This window comes from Myxocyprinus asiaticus, chromosome 20 (genome assembly GCF_019703515.2).
Source record: "Myxocyprinus asiaticus isolate MX2 ecotype Aquarium Trade chromosome 20, UBuf_Myxa_2, whole genome shotgun sequence".
NCBI lineage: Eukaryota > Metazoa > Chordata > Actinopteri > Cypriniformes > Catostomidae > Myxocyprinus > Myxocyprinus asiaticus.
In genome coordinates this window covers 20,294,496-20,320,352 of record NC_059363.1, presented here as the reverse complement: position 1 = coordinate 20,320,352, position 25,857 = coordinate 20,294,496, and the positions used below count along the sequence as shown (strand labels likewise).

General features: G+C 37.4%; 1 protein-coding gene across 1 annotated transcript in view; it reads left to right on the top strand.

Moving 5' to 3' along the window:
• Positions 1-25,857, top strand: part of LOC127411072 (connector enhancer of kinase suppressor of ras 2-like) — a 39,748-nt gene that overhangs the window by 3,209 nt on the left and 10,682 nt on the right. The window contains exons 3-13 of the mRNA XM_051646429.1: positions 2,639-2,841; positions 3,273-3,357; positions 11,747-11,788; positions 13,915-14,034; positions 17,561-17,629; positions 19,352-19,471; positions 20,259-20,350; positions 21,594-21,706; positions 22,502-22,629; positions 23,680-23,713; positions 25,505-25,680. Coding sequence (XP_051502389.1) covers positions 2,639-2,841; positions 3,273-3,357; positions 11,747-11,788; positions 13,915-14,034; positions 17,561-17,629; positions 19,352-19,471; positions 20,259-20,350; positions 21,594-21,706; positions 22,502-22,629; positions 23,680-23,713; positions 25,505-25,680 — 1,182 coding nt within the window. The remainder of the gene's footprint in view (positions 1-2,638; positions 2,842-3,272; positions 3,358-11,746; positions 11,789-13,914; positions 14,035-17,560; positions 17,630-19,351; positions 19,472-20,258; positions 20,351-21,593; positions 21,707-22,501; positions 22,630-23,679; positions 23,714-25,504; positions 25,681-25,857) is intronic.

The window sequence follows — 25,857 nt, the reverse complement described above, 5'->3', positions numbered from 1 at the left end:
AGGGGAACTGGCTCCCCCAGCTGAGCCTGGTTCTAGGCTATTTTTCTCCATAAACTAATATCTAATGGAGTTTTGTGTTGCTTGCCACTGTCACTTTTGTCTTGCTCACTGGGGGCCTGAAGGCAATAATTTTTAAGGCATGATTTTCAATCGTGTTCTTTTTGTAAACCACACAATGAGGACTTTAAGACATGACAGACATTACAGCATCATCTTCTCTTACAGCATAGTTTTCTGTAAAGCTGCTAAATGATTTGTGCTATACAAATATAAATTACTTGACTTGAGTTTAGCCATGACAGTATTTATTAACTTGAGTAAGTATCTGTGTATTTGACTACAGTATGTGTGTATTTGATTGTATGATACACTTCTAATCTGATATTAATTGAGGCTTATTCATACTTCTGCGTCGAACCTATGGCATAGGCTCTGCATAGCGACCAACGCGTTGGTTTGCATTTATAGTTCTGCATCGGTGTGTCTGCGGTGTTCTGTGAGTACACAGCCAAAATGCTAACTATATGTTTCATAAATAAACAAAAGCAATGCAAGCAATGTAATTTCTGGATTCAAAATTATTTGATTAAATTATTGTTGATCAAAAAATGAGTATGTGAACATGTTGAAATTTAGGTATATTTTGTTTATTATACATGTTGCCTGTATGCTTGCTCTTGAGTCGCTTAACTAATAATACATCAATATTTTGGCATGCTTTTGACGTTTCGTGCTGAAAAAGAAATAATCAAATTGATTAATAACTACTTGCCCAGGGGGCCTAGGTAGCTCAGTGAGTACTGACACTGACTACAACCCCTGGAGTCACAAGTTCGAATCCAGGGTGTGCTGAGTGACTCCAGCCAGGTCTGCTAAGCAACCAAATTGGCCCGGTTGCAAGGGAGGGTAGAGGTACAGGGGTAACCTCCTCGTGGTCATGATTAGTGGTTCTCGCTCTCAGTGGGACGCGTGGGAATTTGTGCGTGGATTGCGGAGAGTAGCATGAAACTCCACATGCTGTGAGTCTCAGCAGTGTCATGCACAGCGAGCCACATGATAAGATGCACGGACTGATGGTCTCAGAAGCGGAGGCAACTGAGACTTGTCCTCTGCCACCTGGATTGAGGTGAGTAACCTCACCACCACAAGGACCTACTAAGTACTGGGAATTGGGCATTCCAAATTGGGGAGAAAAGGGGATAAATAAATAAATAAATAACTACTTGCCCGAATAACACAAAATGGGTGTTGTTTTAAAGACTTTACAATGCATATAGGCAATATAACCAACTCTTACCAGGTGCTTTTTAATTTGCTGACAAATTAGAAGTGTTCTGTTTCCAGAACTTTTTTCCCTAGCAAGCCTATGCCTTAGGTTTCGGCACAGAAGTATAAATCGGCCTTTAGTGGTAGGAAATAGTTAGACTCTGTCACACTATCATTATTAAACCAGTCATAGGATCACTGCAGTGCTTTGTACAGTACACTCTCTCTTTCCTTCTTTCTCTTTCTCTCTTTCTGCCTCTGTGAATTCCAATACGTCTATGAGAGTTGCTTATGCTGCTGAATTTAGAGCTCTATTCTCAGAGGCCTTTAACACTAACAAAACAGCCAGCCAAATCTCAGAGAACATTCTCCTACTAACAGTGTCTGGGCTGTATTAGAGAAGTTGTCCAGTGGTTTTTATGATTCATAATACACTGAACAAAGTAGCAACCTGCAGTTGTTACCTCAATTATCTATTTATACTTGATCTAACTCATAAAAATTACTTCCATTTTTGCAGCCTAATTTGTCATGTTGATTTAGTCAGATTAATCAACAATTTTGGAATGAATAAAAATGGTTCATTTAGATGTTGCACAATTTTTTTTTAAATCACACCAGATGAAGCACATTTTTTAAGTTACCTCAATAGACTTTTTTTTTACAGTGTACTTATACCATGTATTTGATAAAAAAGACTAGATACGTCTTAAAATTCCAACAATGGACCTTACAGATATATCAAAGACTGGCATTTTAGCTGTATAATGTCAGGGGTTTCTAGTAGATTATGTGCAGTTAGTAGACATAAATGCATTTGACATAATTTTCAGATCATAAATAAATGTGTTAATTGCTGGTTTGCAGACTTTGAGCTTTTACTTAGCTGACAGTGGATGTACTCCATGTACTGTAAATGTTTTGCCTGCTGGAAGGATTAATATGGATCTGATGGTGCCAGGACTCCCTTCTTGTGTCGTAACAGCAAACGTCAGGCCCAGCTTATTGGACTGAATCTGTTTCTTGCAGGAACAATTTGCAGACTTCATAATAAGCAGACTCGTACCAAAGGTTACTGAGGATTTAGAGAGATCTGTGAAGCTTAGTTATGCAGTGGGTGAAAGACAGAGAGAGAGAGAGAGAGAGAGAGAGAACAGTAAGAGGGATGGGGGACATGCCAGACATTCCAGAGAAGAATGAATAAGAAAAGTAAATATTACATTTTTTCTTTAAAAACATTGTTTTTGGCATAAGATGTAAGAAATGAAAGGAAACTGTGATTATATATTCTTTTGCAAAAGCAGCTTTCATTCAAAACATATGCCATTATAAAAAGTTTCATTCTAACATCCTCTTTCCTGTATCTGCGCAGACATACAGTGTTGGGGGTGATTGCCTGCGCAGTTTGACGGAGAAACTGCGTGCGGTGGCACACACTCTGCAGATGAGCATACAGGGTCGCTGGCGCATTAATACCAGTGATGGACAGAGCGCCACCAAGCTGTTACAACACGTTCTGCAAGCAGTGGTGGATGTGATCACAGCAGCCAAGGGACTTTTGTCTCTGCTCAACAGGTGATAATCACTCACAGCTACAGTTTGTGTGTGTTTATCTACAGGCTAAGAGTCTTAAACATAGAGCAATGTTTAACTGTCTGTTAGTATACAGGCCATGAGTTTGAGCGCAAAGTAGTGTACAGGCGTGTTTATCTAAGAGTTTGAATGCTGTAACTAAGGTATTTCTCTCCAATTTTTTGGAGGGTGGAAATTAGTCATTTGTTCTGGGGGTATCAAATATTTCTCCAATACAGATGCTCATTGATTTGATTGTTGTGGTACTGAAGTTCTCAAAAACATTTTAATCGTGTCTGTTTTACATTCTGCTTTTAATGAACACTTCAGCATTTCAAATAATGAGCAAGGCATGAAAACAATCCACAATGAATACCCAACTTAAATCTGCCTCAACATCCATGTCTTTTTACAACGTTGTATGTCTTTTACAGATATCAGTTCGCACTGCAGACTGGATATGCACCGAATGAGAAACTCATCTTTCTGTGTAAAGATTTGGACACCACAGTGCACAAGGTGAGTGTGATTGCATTATATTGCTTAGTTTAAAGGAATAGAGAATCCAAAAATGCAAAACTGTTCCTATAAAAGATGACATGAGGCCTGAACACACACCTACAGGGAAACTTGTGGGCCAAGTGAGAGTCATTGATACATAACTGGAAATTATATGAAGGTCTACCTCTGTGCTGGCCTAAATAATTGTTTTGTTTGTTTGTTCTGGTCCTGATATACCCACACTCCCTGTAAGCTGACAAAAACATGTTTTCCATTATGTGTGTGTGTGTGCACTGGACTCAACAAAGTCAGGGCTGAGACAGTGAGATAGAGAAAGAGAGAGAGAGAGAGAGAGAGAGAGAGAGAGGAGGGGCGTTAAAAGTTAGTCTAAGGGAACTGAAAGACATTTTGGCCGTGTGTTATTCACCTGTGGTGATCGCACAGGAGAGGAGGTTGCACTACGGACAGTCACATGATAATAACTCTATCAGAAGAGTATCTTTTCTGAACCAGGAACGGTAGGATATTAATTTTAGTCTATTTGATTATTTTCTTCTTAACTTCTGATCTGAAATAACTTTTCTCTCTTTCTACCACACTCATTCATTTGACTTAAATGTACCCAGAAAAGTCTACAAGTTTAACATTGTGTCACCTTTACTTGGGTGCACAAACACACACGCACTAATGACACAACACACTGACTCACTTTAATCGCTGTGTCATTAGAATGTACTGTAGATTCTATTTCAACCTTGGTGATATTAATTAAATTTTATCTGACAAGTACTGTGTTTGTAAATGAAATCGCTATAGTTACTAAACAGATAAGCAATTTTTAAAACACATACCTCTGCCTTTAAATTTTAAAGGGATATTTCACCCTTAAATGTAAATTCTATCATCGTTTACTTACCCTCATGTTGTTCCAAACCTGTCTGACTTTCTTTCTTCCATGGAAAACAAAAGGAGATATTTAGTAGAATGTTTAGGACTGACAGCCTCAGTCACCATTCGCTTTCATTGTATGGAAAAAAGATGCATTAAAAGTGAATTGTGACTGAGGCTAATGGTCTTACCAACATCTTTTGTTTTACATATGGGTATGGAAGAACATGAGGGTGAGTAAATGATTTTTATTTAGGGTGGACTATACCTTTAAGAGTTGGGAAATTTCCATAATACATCCTCTGATGTTTCCTATTTTAGATTATGTGCACACTGGAATACAATAGAAAATAATCTGAATTTTTTATGATGTGACTCATTCTTCAACAGAAGAAAACAGCATTACTTAATAGGGGAAGGAAAGTGTGGAAATAAGGAGAAGTGTGTTTTATTCATAATGTGCACGCTAAGAATGTTGGCAAGTGATACTATCAGCTCATTTCTGTCGGTTGTCCCACACACATAAACACACAGTTGTTGTGCATCCACAGATAAACACACATTGTAAATCACCAGAGTTGCTTTCTGTCTCCTGCTGTTTTGTCTGCAAGTTCGTTTTCCTAAAGCTGATGTCATCTTTGCCAGTTAAAGTGCATTGTTGGCATACTTCCTGTGCACAATACAAACAAAATGCTGTGTGTATTATGTGTGTAAACTCTTTCCTATGCAGCCGTCAGGGCCTCTTTTAATGAAAGACCTGCGGCAGTAAAATACAAGTTAATGTACAAACTCCAGTGCTGTTGTGGATCACTATTCCTTTCTGAGTCTTGTTTTTCTCAGACAATAAAACCTGGACTGTCTGGTTACATACAGGTCCAAAAGTCTGAGACCACTAGTGTAAATGCTTCTATTTTGCTTTTTTCTAATTTAATATAATCACAAAACCTGATGATCCATGTGATCCCAACATGATTTGAGAATGTTTCAAAGAGCATCTTGTGTGCTTCAGTGGAAAGCAAGAAAATCTGACCTTTTGTACAAAGGAGTTAACATGATCAATGTCACTAATCTGCTTATTTGATTGTAACTGAGCAGAATATTAAATATTTCTTATTAATTTTATGTCAGAACCTTTCTTTGTTTCAAACTGTTTAAAATCCTGAGACTTTCTGTTTATTCCCAAGTTAAATTTGCTATTGAATCTCAGATTTTTTATGTGATCTCAGACTTTTGGACACTATTGTATCTGGTAAACAGAAAATGTCAATAAAGTATGAGAGTATGTTTCTGACTCAATTCTATTCTGGTTAGACAATACAGGAGTCAATTATAGAACTGAGCAACTGTTCGTTTTTAGGGAAGTTAACTAAACTGCTTTTGAGTGGCACAAAAATGTATTCATGTTTTGAATTTTCTACATTGAATGTGTTTCCCAACTTACTTGTAATATACTTGAACAATCAGTGATTATTGGAATGTTCGTTCTCAGATCTTGATGTGCAAAATTACATATTTTCAAACTAGTTGTTGGATTGTCTGAATGACTAGTCGACTAGTCAGTCTTAAAGGGATAGTTCACCTTAAAAATGAAAATTCTCTCATCATTTACACACCCTCATGCCATCCCAGAAAGTATGATTTCCTTTCTTTTACTGAACACAAACGAAGAATTATTAGAAGAATATTTCAGCTCTGTAGGTCCATACAGTACAATTGAAAGCATACCAAAATTTTGAAGCTCCAAGAAGCACATAAAGGCAGTATAAAAATAATCCATAAGACTCCAGTGGTTAAATCTATATCTTCAGAAGCGGTATAATAGGTGTGGTTGAGAAACAATAGTTCAATAGATCAATAGTTAAGTCCTTTTTTACCATAAATTATCCTCCCTGCCGAGTAGGTGGCGATATACACGAAGAATGCGAATCGCCAAAAACAAAAGAAGAAGAATGTGAAAGAAAAAGGGAAAGTGGAGATTGAAAGTAAAAAAGGACTTAAATATTGATTGGGTCAATCAATATTTGGGAGGATTGTTTCTCACGCACACTTATCATATCGCTTCTGAAGATATTTATTTAACCACTGGAGTCATATCCATATTTTTATGCTGATGTACTTTTAGGTGCTTCAAAGGTCTGGTCACCATTCACTTGCATTGTATGGACCTACAGAGCTGAGATATTCTTCTAAAAATCTGTTTGTGTTCAGCAGATGAAAGAAAGTCATACACATCATGGATGGCATGAGGGTGAGTAAATGATGAGAGAATTATCATTTTGGGGTGAACTATCCCTTTAAGGTGACCCTGTTTAATTAGGCTGGTTTAGACGTGATATATGGGTACTAACGACAGCCATTCAATCGGGATACTGACTGAGTTGCTTATGTGTTAAGATCACCATATGAACTCCCAGGACAGCTGAAGACAGTTTAGAGAAAAGGTGACATGTTTGAAGTCAAATCATTCCACTCTCTGTTAATCATTACAGTGGGAGTTTCATCTTAACACAACAGATTTCAAAGGTTTCTGGGAATAAAGTGTGCATTCTGCTAACTTTTAATAAACTTTTGACATTTGTAGAAGTGCTCTGCCACTAAAAGTGAGCATTGGAACAGGTATTAGGGGGCAGGTGGGCCCCTGATCTTAAATGAACCATCGTCACCTGAAGCCAAAGGTCAACATATCAAGCAAATCTTTCTGATCATATATTCATGTGACTTTATGTGTCATATGTGTGTTATACATGAATGACTGGTGTTGTGGTTAAAGGAACACTTCACCCAAAAATGAAAATTCTGTCATAATTTTAACACCTTCATGTTTTTCCAAATCTGCATGACCGAAATTTCAGTCTGTTTTTCACCCAAAGCTATCGTATGACTTCAGAAGACTTGGAATATAGTGCATAAGTCATATGGACCACTTTTATTATACTTTTCCAGGGCTTTTGCATCCTTTTTGAAACTTCGAAACTCCAGTCCCCATTCCTTGTAATTGCATGCCCAAAGACAAAAAGTCATATGAGTACAACTGAAATTACACGAGAGTAAGTAAATTATAACAGCATTTTTATTTTGTGGAACTGTTCCTTTAACTCAACACCAGTCATTCATGTATGCATTGACAGTAGATGAAAATGGGAAGGCAGTGGCGGGGTGCGAGAATTTTATTCTGTGTCTCCAGGGTTGACCCAGATATTAAGAAAGATCTTTATATTAAAGATATGATTGTGTTTGTACATGTGTGTTTATGTGGATTTGTCTGTATTGGTAGCAGTGCCTGTGAGGGAGTGTAGAATAATTAGCAGTCAGTTTATGACGTTATCCACATGAGAGAAAGAGAGAGAGAGAGAGAGAGAGAGAGAGGAGTAATGAATTGAAAAAGAAGTAAGGGAGTGAAAGTTTAATTAAAGGATGGATTAAAGAGGTGTAGAGAAAAAGAGAGCTGGGGATGCATGTAGAGCAAAAGGAGAAACACACACACACACACATGTTGGTGCGGCTATCATTATGAGGACTCTCCATAGACATAATGATTTTTATACTGTACAAACTATAGATTCTATCCCCTAACCCTACCCCTAAACCTAACCCTAACAAAAAATTTTCTGCATTTTTGCATTCATTTTATATTTTGCACATCATTTAGTATGTTTTTTTAAGCGATTTGAATTATGCAGACACTAGAAATGACCTCATAAACCACATTTATAGCATAATACCCTTGTAATTACCAGTTTGTAACCTAAAAAAATGTCCTCGTAAACCACCCAAACCCACCCACACACACACACACACACACACACACACACACACACACACACACACACACACACACACACACACACACACTTGTTTTTATATCATTGTGAGGCCTCTCCATAGACTTCCATGCATTTTATGGATTCTATACAGATCTAACAATAATTTCTATCCCCTAACCCTAAACCTCACAGAAACCTTTTTGCATTTTTACATTTTCAAAAAAACATCGTTTAGTATGTTTAGTAAGCCATTTCCCTCATGGGAACCGTTGGCTGGGCCCCACAGTGTAGGTGATCTCAGGTTTTAATATCCTTGTGGGGACATTTGGTCCCCACAATGTAGTATAAACATGTACACACACACACACACACACACACACACACACACAGAGGTACTGAAAAAAACATTCACCACTTTATCAATTCAATCAGACAGGTACTGTGTGTGCTGTTTTTATATTTTGTTTTTACCTTTAATACTCTTTTTCTATATGTTTTGTTTATTTATTTTTATTTTATTGCTTCAGCAATTCTTACTATAATATTTCAATATTTGCTGTTGTGTATAGAGAGGAAATAGCTTCTCTAATGTTGTATTTAATGAAAAGTCTGTTTCCTGGAATTTTAGAAATCCTCTCTCCCAGTAGACGGCCTCTAGAGCCCATGCCACAGGAATTAAGTTCTGAGTTTTTAAGTTCAGTTTGCTGACTTGTATAGCTGATGTTATATTGAGAGAACTTGTAGAGGTAGACATAGACATAGAAATATTAAACCCCATAGCAGAGTTTATACCAAAATATGAACATGATTTCCATTTTTGTGCTTGGAAATTTACTCTAGAATGTAGAATAAAAGTAAAGGTTTCTCTGGTGTGGCAAATCTAAACAGATTTGTCAACCTGCCAATGTCATACATAAAAATCGTTTCATGAGTTCACTGGTTGATATAGTTACAATTTTGAAAAATAATTGGTATTGACGTTATAAAATCTAAAGGTGGAGATGGGGAGATGGAGGGATGCCAGAAGAATTGTCAGTGGTGTGAGGGAAGCAGCTGCTTATATATCCTTGGAATATGATTAACCCAACACAGTGTGTCACTCTGAGGGTGTTATTGAGACTGAGCTATTTTGACCTTATGTGACCCTTTAAAAGTGCTGGACCTAATATTGTCAGGTTGATTCAGTCAAATTGAACTAAATTGAATAAAATCAGTTGTGGCCTCAAATGTAGCCTCATGGAGTAACAAAACGTTTGATTGTGTGGGTACGTGGGTGTGTGTGTGTTGTTTATGTGAATATTAGGAGAGGTGTAAATGGATCCATGGAGAATGCAAGGCAGATCTTTTTTTAGTTTGTTCAGATCTGCTTAAGGCCTTGTGACCCACTAAAAGAGCATTTGATTTAGCTTCGTACTTCTGCATAGAGGCAGAAAGATATACTTTGGTTTGCTCTAGCAATAAAAACTGAAACTGAAAGAAGAGGAAGGAGAAGAGAGGGAGAGGAAAAGTAAGAAATGTGTACACACTAAATAAACAACAGCTGAGCTGATCTGTTCTGTCACAGAGAAAGACTGTCTGTCTTTCTCCATCTCTCTGTAGTGTTGAAAACAAAGGTAATGATCATTACCAGTGTGATATGATGAGCTTTGTAGAGAACTAATAGGAAAACAAGATAAAGGCTTCTGAGCTGAATGAAGCTCCTTTTGTGTGGGGACTATTTTAATTTTTCTCACTGGGTTTTGCTTTCTTTCTCTCTTAAAGGAATAGTTCACCCAAAAATGAAAATTCTCTTATCATTTACTCACCCATATGCCATCCCAGATGTGTGACTTTCTTTCATCTTGTGAACTCAAATGAAGATTTTTAGAAGAATTTCTTAGCTCTTTTGGGCCATACAATGTAAGTGAATGGGTGTCAAATGCTCCAAAAATCACATATGTCAGCATAAAATTAATCCACAAGACTCCAGTGGTTAAATCAATATCTTCAGAAGCGATATGATAGGTATGGGTGAGAAACAGATCAATTTCACCTTCTTCTTCTTTTTGGTGATTCACATTCTTCGTGCATACCGCCCCCTACTGGGCAGGGAAAGCAAAAAATGACTTTTTGATCTGTTTCTCACCCACACCTATCTTATTTCTTCTGAAGATATGGATTAAAACACTGGAGTCGTATGGATCACTTTTATTATGCCTATTGGAGCATCAACATTTTGGCACCCATTCACTTGCATTGTATGGACCTACAGAGCTGAAATATTCTTCTAAAAATCATAATTTGGGATGGCATGAGGGTGAGTAAATGATAAGTGAATTTTCCTTTTAGGGTGAACTATACCTTTAACTCATTCAAGTATTGTCTTTGGCTTCAGATGTCCCTGATTGGGCATCTTTTTATAGCTTACATCTTTTACATAATTTGATTAAGATTTAATTCAGTTTAAGATAAGAAAATGTATATTATATCAGTGGGTCGGATCTCAGATTAACAGTAAGGGGCGACCTGTGCTTTAAACAGTACCAAAATGACCTGTAATTAGATAGTCTGACAGTTTTCTTTGACAGGGTGCTAATGTGAAATGAATCACTGTAGAAGATATTATACTAAAATACATTTAAAAATGACATGAACACTGTGTGTTTGACCTTTCTCCTGTTATTCCATCCACTTAAACGCTTATATGCGTTTCCATAGTAACGGCACCTTCCCCCGGGGAGCATAACCATATGCTTATCCAATCATTTCAAACAAAGCAGATAATTGCTCTCATTTAAAGTACAATTTTTCAAGGGTTTACGGTGTGGGTTAGGGTTAGGGTTAGTCTGTGGTAATAGTGAATAGCTTTATATAAAAACAATAGAAATCGATTGGGTGTGCCCATTTAGATAGCTAAGTAAACGTTTGTGTGTGTGTATTTCTGTTGAGAGGGGAAGTGACAGTGTAATGAGAAGTGAGCCATCAGTGTCACACACACCTCCCACAAAATTCTTCAGATGCGTGTTATGTCACATTCTTTCCAGCACACCTTCATGGCTGAGTTCAGTTTGGTTAAAGCCGGGGTGAACTGCTATCAGCTTCACTGGATAAGTATGTACTTGTGAATTTTATGCCAAGATGGACTAACTCTGATTTCATTCAGCTGATTCAAATAGATCTGAGGTTGGATATGATCCTCTACTTGTTTTCGTTTTTATTTTCATTGCTGAGTGAATATTGTATTGGCTGAAGTGAATCTGTTGGTGGTCTGGCAGACTGAGAATCTGTGTTTATCTTTAGTAGTGTTACATAAGATTTGGTTAATCGGTTCAACACCTATCTGTTTGCCAGTGATTCTCAGTGGAGTCTGTCCACCCTAATCCTTTAAGTAGCCCATGATCTACATGTTCCAGTCTTGTGTGTGAGTGTATGAGAAAGGAAGAGACAATGCACTGCAGTCTTGTTCTTGTGTCTCGTTCGGCACTTGTTGTAGTTCAGTTTGGATTAAACGGGTTGTGATTTGTTGGCGAACAAATGTTAGCAATGTGTAGTTGTCACTCTGTTTAAGGAAGTGTTTAATTGAGAGACCTAAAGAGCTGAATCATCCCAATAGTGAGTAGGGTTGGAAGAACTCCTTTCTGCCTTAATAGATTTGTGTGGATATCTCTGGATTCTCCCTTCACTACCAAAACAAACTCCTAAGCGAGTGGAAGCGAACACTTACTGTACATTTATAGTAAATGTTCTCATTTCTCTCTGTCTCTCTTCCCTTCTAGGAAACCACTGTGTATGAAAAGGAGAAGGACATCATTTCCATTGTAAGGGATTATGGGTTTCCGTTGTAACTCTGACTTTCTATGGCGACGTTCACACAGCAGTAGAATGGAATTGGCAGTCCTGTTTGGAGTGCTAAAGAGCCTTTTATACACCATTTAGTTCAGGTCCTTGAATTTGATTGCACAAGTGTCATTCCAAGAGTGCTGATATTAAATATAACACCTCTGGGATGCTTCACTGTTTGCATCACTCCGCTTGTCTGTGCTTCCTCAACATATATCCTACTTTGGTTTGCTTTGATCCTGCTTTGGCTTCATTTGCAACTATTTAAAAATATTTTATTTAGAGCAAAATAGACATGATAACTGGCCATACTGTGTCTAAAATGTAAGTTACACTTTATAAACTTCTTGTTTAACTGTTGTATATGAGCAATATCACACGCACAATCCTCATGCCTGTGGGCTAATCGCAGCCGTACTGATTTTCAGTACAACAGCATTATTGTGACAGTGATATTTCTTAAATGTTCACACAAAGTTCAGTAATGAAAGAGAGTGACAACCACATTTTATATACAAGTATACAAGTTAAGCTCAATTTTTGGCATTTGGATTTTAAGTCTGTTTTTCATCCAATCATATGACTTCAGAAGACTTGGAATATAGCTGATGAGTTGTATGGACCACTTTTATGATGCTTTTTTGGTGGTTTTGCATCCTTTTTGAAACTTCAGAGCTCCAGTCCCCATTCCTTGTAATTGCATGGTATTCATGGATTACCACAAAAAATGATTTTGACCTGTCCCCTTATTTTCTTTAAAAAAAAAAAAAAAAATCTAAAATCTGTTACAGTCACACTTACAATGGAAGTGAATTTGGCCAATCCATAAATGCATTAAAATACTCGCTATTTTAAAAGTATATGCTCAAGACGTAAACAATACTGTATGTGTATTAACATGATTTCAGTGTGATAAAATCGCTTAGTAACCTTTTCTGTGTAAAATTATATCTAATATTACAAGTTCATTGCCATGACAATATAATGTCAACAAACCCCAAAACCCTAAAGCTATTGTAAAAGTGATAATTTCAACAACTACAGCTCAAATAACACCAATTTTAACAGAAGAATTAATGCAAGTGCTTTTATAAAATTAGAAGCTTCACATTTCTGCTTATAAACCCTTGAAAAATTGGCCCCATTCACTTCCATTGTAAGTGCCTCACTGTAAAAAAACTAGATTTTTGCTTTTTTTTTTTTTTTTTTTAAGAAAATGAGGCTTGAGCTTAACTTCCTTAAATATGTACTGTATGAACAGAACTGCATTCGAGAGCTGTCACATCACTGACAAAAGTACAAGTTGTGGCTTATTTTTTTGCTGTCAGTCACTAACGTTAGGACTGTCGACCTCTCTCAGGTTATAGAAAATAGCAATAATTTAGGATATTGTGTGGTCGTATGGTGAGACATAACTCCTGTCAAGTGTTTTAGTGGAGAAGGGAAAACAAGGAAAAAACTAAAGAGGAAAGATTGTGACCAGAAATCTGAGATAATGAAAGCAGCATCCCAAAATGCAGAATAGTCTAGAATAACAATTAAATCCTTAAAGATAAAATACAAAGTCTTGATATTTACTGTCATGAAATCTGTCACTATAGTTACATTACTTGCTGGTTAGAGAATGGGATTGACTTTTTTACCTGTTCGTACAGGCATTATTCTCTCCTGTCTCCTGCTGTATTTACAGAGGCAATGTGAGTTAGGAAATGCAGTTCATTCCCATTCAAGACTGTGTGAACGTAGCCTATGTATCTCTTGATTCTATAAATATATTTATTTGATTGTTTATTATTTTTATATTTTATCACATAAACTCTTTATAGTTTTGTATTTTTTTGTTTTGTTTTCAATCGTAATGCATATCATTGTTCTACTATTCTTGTGAATACATTATAAAATTTATTACAGTAAAATCTCAATGCAGTGGTTCTGAGTAAAATGACTTCTCATGACATACAGTACACTGTGAAATGTATAGAGAACCTTCAATAATATAATATTACATATGAGCTTCGTTACTTTAGAAGAGGTGTGCCAATTCAAATAACCTGATGATAAGATTTGTTTTTTCTCAAATTTTTTCCATCACTCTCTCCTGCAGTGTCGTCAGCTGGTATCAGTGTGTGATGAGATTTTGACTGTCAGTCCAGTGTCTCTTCTTACCCATACTGCACAGCTGGAAAGTGTTGATCTGGACCTAACCTCACCAGGAGACCACGTGGTAATGCTTCTTATCAATTATAACTCCCTTTTTGTACACTAATTCATCTCCACGTATCTCACCCTATCTCCACGTCATCCTATACCCTACCCTTTTACTCTCCAACTTTCAAAAGTAAAATATTGATGTAATTTTCTGAACTTTCGAATCAGAAGAAATTTGAATCATTTGCTACGTTTTAATTGGCTTAGTTTTACAAATGTCATAAAATCGAATCATGCTTAGTATAAAGCAGTGGCGGGGCATACATTTAAAGTCTAGGCCTTCAGTGTGATTCATGCCATTAAGAAAACACAGTTTCACAATGAATAAGACACTCTATGCCTTTGGGCACCATACATTATATCGCAGCTAACCAGTAACACCAATTGACATTTTAAAAACACGTCCACGCACGAAAGCCAGAACTTGAAACGACACTTAATGCTCAAGCAAGCCTAATTTTAACTGCAGCATGACTGTTTTGTGAAATGAACGTCTCCCGACCAGACATTCAAAAATCATAATTTTTCATATGAATCTACTAAGGAGGTCTATAATACCTGGAAAAATCTATCTAATAATATTTGCGATTTAAATGTTGCTTGCAATAAATTTCGTTTCGTCAGGGTACACGTTTATGCTGCGTTCCATGCAAGTTGGATGTGGGATATTCCTACTTGATATCTCCAACCATAAATGCATTCTATTCCCCGATATTTGGAACTGCAACACTCCCGTTAGCTTAGCAGGGGTTTGACTCTCACTAGAGATGTCTCCAAGCAACCCAACTGATAAACAATGCTGCAGCGCTAGCATTTGTGCTACAGGTGTACGATTATCAAAAGAGATTATAATGTTTTATACACCTGTTTCTGCAGGCGTTTGTTAAACAAGCTTTAATATCATGTAATATTGAAACAAACTCATTTATCGATATTACTTAATAAAGTGAATGTTTATCACTTACTTTGTATATCTTCCTGAGTGTCGACATGTTTGTGTGACATCATGCCCCTGCATCTCGGTGAAATCGGAGTTGAGAATTTCTGCACGAGCCTACAAGTTGTAATTCTGACTTAAAGATGCATTCCATTGCACTTTTCCTAGCAGGAAGTTGTAAAATCTGACTTTCCGAGTTGAATGGAACGCAGCACTACTTTTCAAAACTTGATCCGACACTGAATGCTCAAGCAGCCTAGTTTACACTTAAAAAACTCCTGATGTTGCTATAACAATGCAAAAAGCACTTACCAATTTACTTGAAGTGAAAATCAGTCCTGCTTTCCTGTTTAATAAATTAAACAATCGCACGGTCATGCAGAACATCTCGTGTTTTTAAATCCATAAGGATCTCTTTCTCAATGGCGATAACGGCAGTAATGACAGCCGACTGTTAGCAAGATCTCGCGCTCTTTATTTTCAAATTACGTACATCACTTAAAGCGTGATTGCGTCACTCAAGGCCAGCTTGAAGGCCACAACCGGGACATATCCTAAAGATCACACCCACCAAGAACAAATAAATCAATCTGATTGGCTGATGAATCTGACAATCTGACTTTAGTTGCCTATTCATTTGCACTGTTGAGGGATTCAGAATAAATTCTGAAGGCCTGAGGGGGTGGAGCTCAAACTCACACGCTGCTTCGGGCATGCAGTTTGTGAAACAGTTGTCACACTTTGCTTGTAAGCATCAAGGAATAAATTCTGACTGGATAAACTTCGTTTTTCTCTATTTGTTTGTAGATTAATTAAGAGTGGAAAGCGATTAAAAATACATAGGCAAAAAGGTGACTGAGAATGAAAGGATGAAAAAGATTTATTTATTTGGCATGTTAGGCCAGCACAGAAGGCTTTGCTGGCCCTGAGAATTCGCCACTGGTATAAAGGGCGTTGTGTTAAAATGCTTGCTCATTACTCTGATTTGTCCATCTTTCTATGTTATTCTCTCTCTTTTGCTCTCTAAACAAAGAACAGCCTATTTCATCTAAGGCCATGCTTGCATTTTGTATTTTATTCAGCTGATATTGTGCTGTGGCTAGAGCTATTTAAAGAGACTTTAATAATGTAAAGGTCTTCCTTTCATTACCAAAGACACAAACACAAAGTAGCTCTACTACAGACAAGTGCTTCTGTAAGGTGTTTGTGGACTGATAAATTATTCAATTGTAATTGTTTAATTAGTTTAAATTGGCCCTGGTTTGTTTAAGAACTCACAATATGAAAACCTTAGTAGGACTGAAGACTTAAATTGTTGTATGTGAATTTTTTGAAGAGAGATAAGGTCTTTCACATTTTGACAATCATTGATGATGACAGATCATTATCTTTGCAATTAGGGCTACCAATTCAGTTAACTTGAGGTTTGACAATACTGCCTTTTTCCCCCTTAAGCAGGAGGTCTGTACTTACAGTACATTTTCAGCTCAATCAATATTACTCATGTCCTGCTTACAGTATGATGACATCTGATACTGAGGTCGATTCATTGACCAGTGCAGGTTTGCTGTTTCCTGCATGTTTCCTCAATTCTGCTTTCTCTTTGAATTCCCTTTAAGGCAATTTGATCTACAGTAGGTGGCAGGAGGGCTAAATGTTAGCGTGTTAACTACACAGGCATATTGAAGTGGGCCAGCAGTGCCCACAGAGCAATTAGCAGCCCAGATTTTTAGCTCCTTTAGAAGGCCCAATATCAATCTATTAAATTGCAGTTTAACTAAGGTTTAGATATTCTTGGCTTGACATACACATTATTTCTTTCACATGGGAAATTGAGATCACCACCACAGGATCCAGAAATAATTTTTTCTCTGGAACAGCAGCTGAGGTAGGACAGGTTGATGGTACCCAGCACTTCTTATCTTTTACCAAGATGGAAAAGTATCATGTTGTTCTCTCAATGTACTTTTATTCAGGGAGTAATTTAAGGTTGTTCAGGCACAAACAGACTTAAATCGTCCCTTAAAAAACAGTGTGTTTGAAGTCTGCAGGGAATTTTAGTTGATCTCTTTAATTAGCTGACTTGAAATAGAATTGACCCTAACTAGCTGAACTGACAGCACACATATTTCAGTCAAATTTGAAGATGCTATTATAACTTCCTATAGATAAAGTGGGTTAGGTTAAAGGTGTCTAGACTCAAAACGAGAATCTTGAGTGATATATTTTACACATTTCCTGCTCAATTTGACCTCCTAAATGAATGACCATAAAAAGGAGAAAAAAAGTATTTTTGCTAAAAAGCCATTCTTTTTCCCACAAATACTCATGCACACACACAAATAAAGAAATGTTATTTAGCTATCTAAATAGAAGAATAGAATATAGGGTATCATCGATGTCACCAAATGTAGCAAATTTCTGTGGACAAATTTTGGGACAAATTATCTGTATAACTTCTACTGGGCAGCTTCTTACTGCAAAACATTCCTTTGGTTTTATTCTGTTTTATTGTATGTGTGTGTGTGTGTGTGTGTGTGTGTGTGTAAAATACTACTCTAATACTTTTATGTTGTATTGTATAACCATGAATCCTGTCTTGCAGTCTCCCACAGAGTTCTGTGAGAAGATCTTAGTGGGAGATGAGGTCATTCAGGTCAACGGCCAGATAGTGGTGAGTGTCAACAATTCAGTGCTTATGATGGTTAACAGCACCAATAGTGATATGTTGTGTTATTTGCATAAAGACTGCTATAAGAAAGAAAGCTAGACTTGATTCTAATGAGATGGGCTGAACCCCTGCTTAGCACAACAAGTCACTTCCATCCATTTGATGACCTGCCCGCTGTTGCTGTCTTTTGTCGCTGTTGCTCAACTTTCGTGCTGTCTTTTGTCCATGAAATTGGATTGTCAATAGTTTGTGGCCCGGTGTACTATAATTACTATTATTACTGAACTATAATTACTAAACATTACTGATTCTTCAGAGAAAGACTAATGTAACTTTAATGCTTTTTGACATTGAACCCTGAAACATTTTGAATGTAACAGGGTTGGCACAAAACATGTTTGGAAAGATTATGTTTTCAGTTATAATGTGTGACAACGCACACCAAAACTGCGTTGTTCTACCAGAATTCCAATTCCAATTTTGAAACATTTGAATTCCAAGTGTGCAAATTTCAAATTTACTGTGGCAGGGTTTCAATAATGTAGCACTTTAGCATTAGGCTCCGAGTTAGTAATAGTATACAGTACAACAATTGACATTTTTAATTTAAATTTTTTCTCCCCAATTTGGCATGCCCAATTCCCAATGCACTCTAGGTCCTCGTGGTGGCGTAGTGACTCGCCTCAATCTGGGTGGCGGAGGACGAATCTCAGTTGCCTCCGTGCCTGAGACCATCAGTCCACACATCTTATCACATGGCTTGTTGAGCGTGTTACCGCGGAGACATAGCGCGTGTGGAGGCTTCACGCTATTCTCCGCGGCATCCATGCACAACTCACCATGCACCCCACCGAGAGCGAACCACATTATAGCGACCATGAGGAGGTTACCCTATGTGACTCTACCCTCCCTAGCAACCGGGCCAATTAGTTGCTTAGGAGACCTGGCTGGAGTCACTCAGCAACAGTTGATACTTTTAATGTAGCCTCATATTTAGGATTGGGGATAATAATTTAAGAATCGGCTATTGAGGGGGGCCTGTAGCTCAGCGAGTATTGATGCTGACTACCACCCCTGGAGTCGCAAGTTCTGAGGGTGTGCTGAGTGACTCCAGCCAGGTCTCCTAAGCAACCAAATTGTCCCAGTTGCTAGGGAAGGTAGAGTCACATGGGGTAACCTCCTTGTGGTTGGGATTAAGTGGTTCTCGCTCTCAGTGGGGCGCGTGGTAAATTGTGCGTGGATTGCAGAGAATAGCATGAGCCTCTACGGTGTCATGCACAGCCAGCCACGTGATAAGATGTGCGGATTGACTATCTCAGAAGCAGAAGCAACTGAGACTTGTCCTCCGCTACCCGGATTAAGGTGAGTAACTGCGCCACCACGAGGACCTAGTAAGCAGTGGGAATTGGGCATGCCAAATTGGGGAGAAAAGGGGATACATTTTTTTTTTTTAAAGAATCAGCTATTGAAAACTCCATATTTGTTGACCACTAATCTAAATATTAGGGGGCAACATGTCGCCCTGTGGTGGTCTCCCAATGTCTTTGATGGTTATGGCCCTTTTGCTTTGGGTCTGAAGTGGGAAAATATGATTTCTATAAAGTTCAACAGTAACTTTGTCAAATGAAATGCTAAAAAAATTGACGAAACACACTCAGACATTAATAGTTTATAAATAGTTTCCTGAAAAATTTCATTCAGTGTAATTGATACTTCAAATTCTAGGTTGGCTGGACCAGAACAAACCTTGTTAAAAAACTTGAGGAGAATCCAAATGGAGTAACTCTGGTTCTGAGGAGGTATCCAGGGTCTCTGAAACAGAAAGAGAGCAGAGCCAAGTCTGAGGTACAGAGTGTGAACTGTGGAGTTTCATCCTTTATACTTTCAAAATAAGTCCATTTAAGCATTTCCAAAATCTATATTTTTTTAATTATATATTTTCTATTTTAAACATGGAGAATGATAAGATTTTTAAAGATCAATTTATTTTAGACTGGCAGTTTATCTCAATGAAGTTGCAGCCAATTTTGTATCCTGCAGGTTTATTTCAAAGTGTTTTAAAAACATCAGTGGTTGGTAGTCTACAATAGACTACAAATAAACACATGAGCCTCATATGAGATGCTGCCAGCGTTTTACACTCTTGGGTCTTTTAGCGGTTGCTTTACAACAGATTTATTGACGACACATGGTTTTACTTGTTTGATGAGCAATGCACACATTTCATCTTTGTGATTTCCTTTTTTAAAATCAGGGCCATTCCAACATTTTCAAATAAAGAGACAATCTGATTTTCTTTTGAACTTTTTGTCTATTGGGAGCATTGTCATGACAACAGTGTCTTCCTAACCATTTTCAAGAGACACTTCTTCAAGTCTCCTGTGACAGCAAACACTTACATAAACAAACTAACATACACACATATACCATCTTTGTTTGGATCTTTTTGCCTTTTGATCTGTTGTATGTGCGTGTGTATTTCTCTATGTGTGTGTTACCAGTGGGGAATATGTGATGGAGCAGTCATGTAGCTTTTCAAATTATTGAGTCTCTTGGCGACCCTGAGGGACTGATCCACGGGGCTGTGAACACACACACACTCACACACTCACACAAAGATTCTTTCTTTCAGAGAGAGGACGAAGAGGAAGAAGAGGAGGAAGAGAAAGCGAGACATTCTATTTTAGGGAGGGTGGCGGCCTCTGTCCGTTCTCTGTCTTTCAGGTGAATTTGGACATCTCACTTGAATTTCCTCTTTTCACTTTACATCATTTCAGCCATTTACATCATTGAGCCATTTAAAGCCTCTCATATGATGTTCATTGTTCAAGAATCATTGTTGAGGGGAAAGAAATTATGGCATTTACAGGTCTTATGTAAGGGATAATGTATTGTCAGTCGGTCATTATTGCACGCAGGGTGTTAAGAACTTGTATCATCATTATTATGCGATATTGACCTGCTGACTGTAAGTAGCTTATTACATGGCTACTTACATGTACACTTACATGGATAGTATTGATTTGAGTTAAAATGTTATTATGTGAGAAGAAAGAGAACACAATAAGAGACATGAAATTAGCACAGTAGGAGATTAGTTGCCAGGTACTAATATACAGTTTAGCGGTCATTATACAAAAACAAATGACCCCAGAATGCTGTGTTTGACCAATCGGTATTAAGTATTCCAGAGAGCCGTGAAATAAACAAGATAAACAAACCTGTTTGGAAGTCTCGCATAGTTTTGGTTGCTTTTCTCAGACAAACCATGATGCTTATTGCTGAGATATTTCTGATTCATAATTCTTTTAAACTTACTTAAAGAAGTGAAAGTCTCCATTTCTCTGCCTGTTTGTTTCATAAACTGAATTCTTGTTTCATAACTGCTTTCTATGAGCTACAGTGAGGACATACAGTAAGTGCACTTTACTATCTCAGGTCTGTTTGTGTGTGCGTGTATGTATGTGTGTGTGTACAGTACCTTGGTGAAATGGACTTGAATGTAGACTATAGTATGTGTGTGTATGGGTCAGCTTTCATAGCATTAAAGCTACATCTGTTTAGCACTCACTATCAAGCACTGCAACACATAGAGTGTGGTGTCTATATTTGTATAAATTTTTCTGTATGTTGCTTCATACTCTGTGTGTGTGTGTGTGTGTGTATGGGTTTGAGTGGTTTTTTTTAAGGTTACAAACTGGAAATTGCAAGGGTATTATGCTATAAATGTGGTTTATGAGGACATTTCTAGTGTCCCCATAATTCGCTTAAAAAACATACTACACTATGTTTTTTTTTTTGAAAATGTAAAAATGCAGAAAGTTTTTTGTGAGGGTTAGGTTTAGGGGTAGGGTTAGGGGATAGAATCTACAGTTCGTACAATATAAAAATCATTATGTCGTTGGAGAGTCCTCATAAGGATAGCCGTACCAACATGTGTGTGTGTGTATGTGTGTGTGTGTCATAGATCAGGACCAGACGCCACACATCATTTCAGACGGGATAAATCAGCGCTCTCTAGTGATCAAAGCTCTAATGGACATCAGTCAAACACCTTAAAACGGCAACAGCCAGGGACAGGTAAAAGTAACTTACTGTCCAACTTTTGACTACATTTCGATCAGAAAACAACTGGGAGCTTTTAAAACCTAGTAGCAGTCATCTACTAGCAGTAATCTACTCTTGGAAAATATAAATCCATTTCACACTTTCAAGAGCCCTCCAAAACAACACTACTTTTGAAAGGCAGTCATTGGAGAAACATGCTTATTGCCCGGAGAATGGTATAATTATGGTGTCTACCAACAAGGGAGCCATGGCTGGACCATGCCAACCATCCATTCCTTGACCCACTGAGGCTGCGTTCTACTTCACTTTTTAAATTATTTTTTTATCCCTTTTTCTCCCCAATTTGGAATGCCCAATTCACACCACTTAGTCACTCAGCACACCCTGGAATCAAACTCACGGCTCCAGGGGTGGTAGTCAACGTCAATACTTGCTCAAGGGTTTAGGGTGTTCTAATTAAACCCACTGCACAGGTTCCATCAGTAGTGGTCACTCGCTCAGCGTACGTACATCCGAGTTCACAAGACGTAGGGAAGTTAGCAATGGAAGTGCATAAAAATTTGAAGTAGAACGCAGCCTGAGAACCAACTTCACCAGCTAAATTTTCCTAGTTAACGGCATGGCTATGCCAGTGCAACTGCTAAACCAGCATAAACCAGCCTGGACTTGCATGGAAAGAAAGTCATGCTGGTCTAATCTGGTCTTTTCAGTGGGGATAGATTCTTGGTATTTTTTTCTGTGTAAAAGAGCATGTAGGATTGTTCTTTTGTTTACAGACTATGTGTAAATCTGTCTTTAATGGTGCAGACTCTCAGCGTTCAAGCAGGAGCAGTTTGGAAGTGGACTCATCCGCAGGCAGGAGGAGTCCTTCCCCACAAGGCGTGGAGCTCAACAGAGCCAGCACCAGCTCTCTTCCTGACATGGCAGGACTAAGAGTAAGAACACACAAACTCATTTAACTGACATTAAACACACATTAATGGTGTAATAACTAAGGGTCTTCGCTTGTAATACAAAGATTGTAGCCTCCAAGCAGTGTCAGAAAATAACTTTTTTTATTAGTAGGCTAAAACTTTACAATAAGGTTGTATGTGTCAACATTAGTTAATGCATTTAGCTAACATGAACTAATAGTCAGTAATACATTTACTGCATTTATTAATCTTGGTTAATATTAATTTCCACATAACATTTCTACACAAATAAATGTACTACTTTAAAAGTTGTGGATGCTAACATTAGTTAATGCATTATGAACTAACAAGGAAAAAGAGTTTTACGTATATATATATATATATATATATATATATATATGTATATATAAATTAATCAAGATTAATAAATGCTATAAAAAATAAAATAAAATAAAAATAATTGTTCATTGTTAGTTCATGAAACCTAATGCATAACTAAATAACATTATGCATTAATATTAACTAACATTAACTTATGTTAACGAATAGCACTTTATTGTAAAGTGTTACCTTTTTATTGGAGGAAATTTGCTCCCAGAATTGATTTTCAGGTTCTTTTTTACTTTAATGAGGGCATATTTCATATCATGATTGCTATATAATATATTTTTATGATGTAACAAATAAAACAAATATAAAACAAACATATAACAAATAACACAAAGCATGTTGTTAATTATTTAAATTAAATAGGTCATGAATCAAAGTTAAATGCTCACTGCAATGTTTAAAGCCATAACTGGATAGGTCTAGAATAGAATATTATGAAATATCAAATGTTAGAAAACCTGGGGCATTTTTGTAACATTCAGTGCCATTTTTGCACCAAGCCCTTGTTATATGTGGAGAGTTATTAAGATGATCTATCGCCCTTGAGCATGGTACACTTGAGTGTACTATGAGTCACTTTGGCTAAGAAAAGCATCTGTTCAGGCATCTCACAATAAAGTGTTGTTAATGTGGCAAATCAGATGACACCAGAAGATAGTGATAACTTTCTTCTTACCACAGGATGAAAAGGAGAACAAGAAGAGCTCAACTAAAGGTACAACATGGATTTATTCATTTGACTTTCACAGTTAGTCTTTTCATAGACATTATTTTAAAGGCATAGTTCACCCAACCAGGCCCGGATCTATGGGGGTGCTTGAGGGTGATAAGCACCCTCAAACGAACCTTAGAGCACCCTCAATTGTAGACCAGGGCAAACTGCTGCCGCGGGTCAATTTATCATGAACGTTTTTTATTAGATCTTTCATTTATCTGGCTTTGGGACCTATCGCGCATCCACAAGCTTTTAATATGCTAAGGGTTGCCAGATGATAGATGCAACACCCCAGTCAGAGATTTATACATGCACAAATAGGAAATATTTTGCCTTATGTCATACTTAATTTAGGCAATCTGGCAACCATGCATGCGAGTGCATGCGCTCTCTCTCCTCTTCGGAAAAAAACATTAAAGAGCTCAATATTGCAATATTATTCTCAAAGAAAAGTGTGATGCAGCCACTCCGTGTCCATTCGTGATGCTGCGTGTGCTGTTTAGTGCCAAGTCTGCGAGCAAACATTTTCAGTGATGAACTTTAGTAAAATCCCAATAGATCTTCGCATCATTCGCACGCGGAGGGAACACGCGAGCAAATCCAAGTGAGAGAGGAAAATGTTTGTTCTTTGTGTTATTTGTAAAATGCTGAAGTCCCTCACACCAGTATGTGAATGTTAATCTGGCAGTAATCATTTATCAGTGTCATGCAGCCTGTTTTATTCAGTTGTGTGCTGAATGGGATGCCAAACAAACCATTGATTTTACTATTAAACCAGACTCCTGATGTAGAGTGTTAAATTGAATACTAAATTACCACTGCATTGAAGTATGGTAAAATAAACAATTAATAATTATACTCAGTCTTAATTCAGTTTTACTAACACGTGATAGAAATGTAGCAGCAAAACTTCAAGCAATCGCAGAATGGTCCCATCAGAATACACTTCAGAAAATTGTGCATCATTCATTGAGTGCATGAGTGCACTACTACTTCTGGGATTAAAAGATACAACTATGTAGAAATTTTTATCTTCTCTCTTCCATATTCTACTTAACAGCTGATGTGGCCCCTGTACCAAAACAGTTGCACACCTCTGCTCAATTGAATATTTAAGTCTAATACTGTAAATTGGCAAGCAGATTTCCTTGAATCCCAGCAAACACACAAAAATCCCTGCAGTTTGTGAACACACAAAATGCTGCATCAAAACTTTTAAACATGTATGATTGTGCAAATCAGTTTGTCCTAATCTGCAGGCGCAGCATTTTGCTGTCATTTTCAGCGACAGATCATGCGAAAAAAAACAAAGCAATAAATGTTTTGTACATAAAAAACCGTTATTTATGTTGTTTTAGTAGCATTTAAACATGATTTAATAGATTTTAAAAATTTGTAATTACGATACATCTCCACTTTATACAGAGCACCCTCACAATTTTCAGAAACACCCTCAGTGATTTTGATCTGGAACCGGGCCTGCACCCAACTCTCATTACTCATGTTGTTCCAAAACGTATGACTTTTCCTCCATCAAACACAAAAGGAGATGTTTGGCAAAATGTTAGCCTCAATCACCATTCACTTCAATAGCATTTTTTATTTTTCAACATTGAAAGTGAATGGTGACTAAATCTAACATCCCTTTTGCTTCTCAGAAGAAAGCCATAAAGGTCTGGAACAACGTGAGTGTGAGTAAATGATTACAGAATTTTCATTTTTTGAGTGAACGATCCCTTTAACAATTGCAAAATGATGACTTCTATAACCTGATCTCTCTGCATACTCAAGGAACACGAACAGCAATGAGCCGAAGGAGGGTGTCCTGCCGAGAGCTTGGCCGTCCAGACTGTGATGGCTGGCTCTGGAAAAAGAGAAAAGAAGCAAATGTCTTCATGACTCAAAAATGGCAGAGGTTTTGGTTTGTCCTAAAAGGTCCAACACTGTATTGGTATAACAGTCAACAGGTTAGTACAAGTTTACTTATAAAGAGGTTGGCATAATATAGGAAAATTAACCAACAGCACAGCTTAGATTAATTTATCAGAATGTTTTTGTGGGTACATCTTTAAATGTCTTAATTTAAGTATTTTAAATGAGACTCCTCTGGTGAGGTTTACACTGCCGTGACACTTGCGGTTGAA